The 4,274-nt window shown below is 33.9% G+C and overlaps 1 protein-coding gene across 1 annotated transcript; it reads left to right on the top strand.

Moving 5' to 3' along the window:
• The first annotated feature begins 298 nt into the window (after positions 1–298).
• Positions 299–3,549, top strand: LOC114192831. The gene is made up of 2 exons (XM_028082658.1): positions 299–880; positions 2,373–3,549. Exons 1-2 carry the CDS (start codon positions 793–795, stop codon positions 3,221–3,223), a joined length of 939 nt encoding a protein of 312 aa, XP_027938459.1. The 5' UTR covers positions 299–792; the 3' UTR covers positions 3,224–3,549.
• Positions 3,550–4,274: the final 725 nt, after the last annotated feature.

Here is a 4,274-nt window from a genome sequence, read left to right as displayed (position 1 = left end):
TTCCATTTAAAAACAAAATCATTTAATATGTATAAAAAGAAATATTGTATCTTAAATGAAAAAAAGATTAGATGAAAAAAAAATGAAAAATGATAGAATTTGATGTCGTTGAGATTTTGTAGGGATTTGTTAGTTTGATCTGCGACGAGAGAGGGAGAGAGAAACGGAGAGGGAAGAGGAAGTTGTGGAGAGATCATTAATAATTAATTAATTTTTGTTAATTATTGATATTAGATAGAAGGTGATAAAGCAAATAAATAAATAAAATGAGAAAGATGATGATGATTCATGAAACTGAAACAAAACAAAGGAGAAAGAAAACCATGTGCTATATATAGCGAAGCGAATATGATAGGGTCACACTTCAAAGGAATTGCTTCTAAGGCGTGACAAGAAACCTCAGAGCGTTTCCTCTGTCTGGGGTCCATTCACAATTACACACACATTCATTCATTCTTTCATTCCTGCTTTCATCTTCATGCTCCTTCTATAGACATCCTTAATTTCATGTTCTTCTTCTTCTTCAACCTTTTCTTCTGCCATCAATCAACCATCCTTTTCTTGGTTGTTTTCTTCGTCGCATGTGGGTGGTGTCTCCATATACACATATAGATAAGCGTAACTCTCTTTTCTCTCTCTTTCTCTCTCTATGCTGAGGTAATTCGTGAAATCCGTGCCTGCTTCTCCCTTTTGCCAAAGTTTGCAAATTTTCTCTTATATTGTGCCTCTGCCCTGCTTGCGACCGAAGCTTTCCAATTTCCTCTTCTGGGTCCTTCGCTTTTGGGTCTGGGAATGGCTAATTGGAGAAAACAACAAGGTGAGAGTCATCATCAAGTGGCTCACTGGCGATCCTATTCCAACAGCAGAAAGCCTCCTTTGGGTTAGTACTCTTTTCTTTTTCTTCGTTTGGGTTCTGAACCCGCGTTTAATTCTTGTTGCATGGATTACTCTTTTGGTGTTTTCTTTTTTTCCTTTTTCTTTCGTTTTCAGACCGTTTTGAAAATTGGGTTGCGGTGGAATTGTTGCACGTTGTATGATCACGCTGCTTTCTAGTGATTATAATTGGGGTTTTGGTTTGAGAAAGTGGGGTTCCCTTTTTCAAAAATGGTCGGTTTTCAGTAATCATGGCTCATTTGCCTTTCTTTGCTGTGTGATGGAGTTCTAATTTTGTGCTAGTCGTCTGTTTCTAGGAACTAGCTTTAGTTAGATACATATATGTATTGGAGTTTGTTTTATTTGTTAAATGTATTATGAAACTTATATTCAATTTACTTAGTTGAGTAAGGAGTGATTTGATTGTGCCGCTGTGAAACCCTGCCTCTTTTGTGTTTGAAGGCTTAGATCTTGATTATTCAAGGTTGGGTTTGTGTTGTGTGTGAAGGTGGAGTTAAGGGTTATGATGGACGGTTTAGGTTTCATTTACTTGTCAATGAAAGTAACTATGAGCTTCAATTATCAAAGGGAGGACCTCTAAGGTTATAAATTGCTGTCATATCTTTGGTTGGTAGGTTGTTGGGTCGTAGTTTGTTGGTATTGATGCTTTGCATTGCATGGCCAATAGATTGATCGGTTCCGATGTCATTGAATTATTTAAATGGACTGGTTTAACATGCATTACTAACTATACTTTTGTAGTGGATCCAAGCAAGTTCTGCTATGTTATAATTTTTGTGTGTGCTTTGAATCCAAACTGGTGTGCTGTGTGTAAAACCTCACATTATCATATTGTCCGAAGCATAGTGTAAACTATTCCTATCACAGTCTTTTTTACAAATGTAGCTATTATGATTTTTGTCATGTTCTGAACTGAAAATGTCTTGATTTTGGCAATTTCTAAAAAACATCTTTTGACTCATCCATCCAATTATGCGTGGCATTGGTATTATTTAATTCAAATCCAAGTACTGCAAATATAACTGAACCTCCTGTTTTCTAATAACTTGGTTTGTTGTATTCTAAATTGAAACTGTCAGTATATATTAATGGAATCTTTTGAAGACATGTTTGACTGTTTGAAGCAATTATTGAAAAAGTAATGTAGTTATTGATCCTTGGTTCGGTAAAGATGTTTATTGTCTCAAGTCTTGAATTGAAACTGTTGATTTTGGCAAATGCTAGTTATTAATTGAATATTTTGTGATGACAGCATAATGGTTTCTCAAAACTTTTGCATTCCTTTAAAATATGATAGAAGCACTAGCATGGTAACTGCAAAAAAACATAAAAAGGGCATTCAACCATTTTCTTGAGATTTTGTCTTTCCTTTTGTTTTTACTGTTTAGACTGCCACACCTTCTGTTATGTGATTTGAGCATGATGGTAAGAGTTTCCTTTTATTGTCAACTGATCTGCTTAATTTTCTTGGTTCCCAGACAATTACCATTCAAACATGCCTGCCTGGGAAAAGAAATTTTGTTCTTCAATTGGATCAGTTCCATGGCGAAAGGTAGTAGAAACCAAACAATACATGCATCTGTTTGATAGTGTGGTGAACTGGGATGACTCTGCTGGCAAGGAGGCATTTGAAAATGCAAAAATGAGGTATTGGGCTGAGATCAACGGCATTCCCTGCAGCATATCGTTGCCTGATCCAGACATTTACATCGATAATGTAGATTGGAATGCAATTGTTGACTCGGAACTTATTCTGGATTTGGAAAGAGAAGCATTAAGGGTCCCTTCTAAGGGAGTGGTAAGAAATGATCAAGATGTTGTGATCATTGGTGGTGCTCTATACTTAAATGATCAGAAGCTTCCATGTACTGGATGGGGGGATGATGAAGAGGAACAGCCAAAGCCTTCTGCTCCAACTTCTGATATTACAGGCTGGGGCACAAACCTGCATGAAAACAATGAAGTAGAATTCAGACAACAACATCAACATCAGGATCATGCTGACCCTACAAAAGAACTTGAATGGCAAGGCTGGAAGAACGATTCTTGGGGATGGAATCATAGGGAACACTATGGTTGTGGTGGTGGTGACATGAACAAAATGGGAAGAGGAAGAAACGGTGGTGGATATGGAAATTGGGGAACATGTGATGGCCATTACAGAAGGAGAGAAAACAATGCTTGGTCTAAAACCCCTCATGCATATAATGGTAACAATAATGAGAATAATGTGAATAGGGGGAGAAGAAACTATAGAGGTGGAGGAGGACGTAAGGGGAATTTGATTTATGTGCCTAAGGAGGTTCCTCCTACACCTGCTGCATGGTAAAAAGAATACAAAACAAAGACTAAGTGTCAAAGACCTTAGACTGAGACTGTAGTGACTTTAATGAAACTGCTAGGAGGTTAGTTTTGTGAAGGTGACTATAGATATAAATTTTGTTATGTTAGTAAAACATGTAAGATAAGGTAGCTTTATAAGAAGACAAGACAGCATTTGATATTTGAATTCAGTTGTGTGGAAGGCCTATGGTATATTTGGAGTTTATAGTCTAAGTATAGTACTTCGTTCTGTGTTGATATGATAGGTTTAGTATGTATATGCTGAGAAAGTATGCATAGATGAAGCAAAATCGATTATTCTTGTCTCCTTCATGATGTGTGTTACTATTATTTATTTCTTTTGCATACTCTCATATGTTATCCTTTACATTATATCTGACATGACATTAGTGGAAAAATGGTCCTGTTTATTTTTATGTTTCAAAAATTGTTTTCAAAATTATGCGTTTTTAGTTTCTGAAATTTAAAAAATAAAATATTTGAAAACACAATAATAGTCTTTGAAATTAAATAAATTTAAAATATTAGTTTTAAGTTGTTTTCATTTTTATTACTCTATTTATATTTTATTTTCTTTTTTTAATTCATTTTAGTGTATAAATATAAACATTTATATTTATATTTTCATCTTTAAAAATTTGTTTTTGGAAATAGTTTTATATAATAGCTTTCAAAACATCTTTGAGCTGTTTTAACTTATTATATCAGACTTTATTGTTCATCTCTTCTTCTTTTTTGTATTGTGTCATCTTTTTTCTCTCATTTCAATCTTCTAAATATATTTTTTATAAATTGTTTGATAAGATTTTTTTTTTTAACTTATAAAGAAAAAGTAATTGCACACTGAATCTTAATATATAAAGATACATACTTTTCATTTGAATTATCTATTCATATCCTAAAAACAAAACTGAAGATTACTTGTTATTTCCAGCATAAACAAATACTAATATATATTAATATGTTATGCATATGCTTGAATATATGATGGTTTGCTTAACAAATTGACATTGAAAGAACCTAAAATACTATACCCA

This window comes from Vigna unguiculata, chromosome 1 (genome assembly GCF_004118075.2).
Source record: "Vigna unguiculata cultivar IT97K-499-35 chromosome 1, ASM411807v1, whole genome shotgun sequence".
Taxonomy (NCBI): domain Eukaryota; kingdom Viridiplantae; phylum Streptophyta; class Magnoliopsida; order Fabales; family Fabaceae; genus Vigna; species Vigna unguiculata.
Note: the sequence above shows the minus strand (reverse complement) of the source record. Positions and strands in the feature narration are given on the sequence as shown.

Coding starts and splice junctions, on each gene's coding strand:
- LOC114192831 (XM_028082658.1), top strand. CDS start 793: ATGGCTAATTGGAGAAAACAACAAGGTGAGAGTCATCATCAAGTGGCT. Junction 881..2,372: donor CAGCAGAAAGCCTCCTTTGG/GTTAGTACTCTT, acceptor CTTGGTTCCCAG/ACAATTACCATTCAAACATG.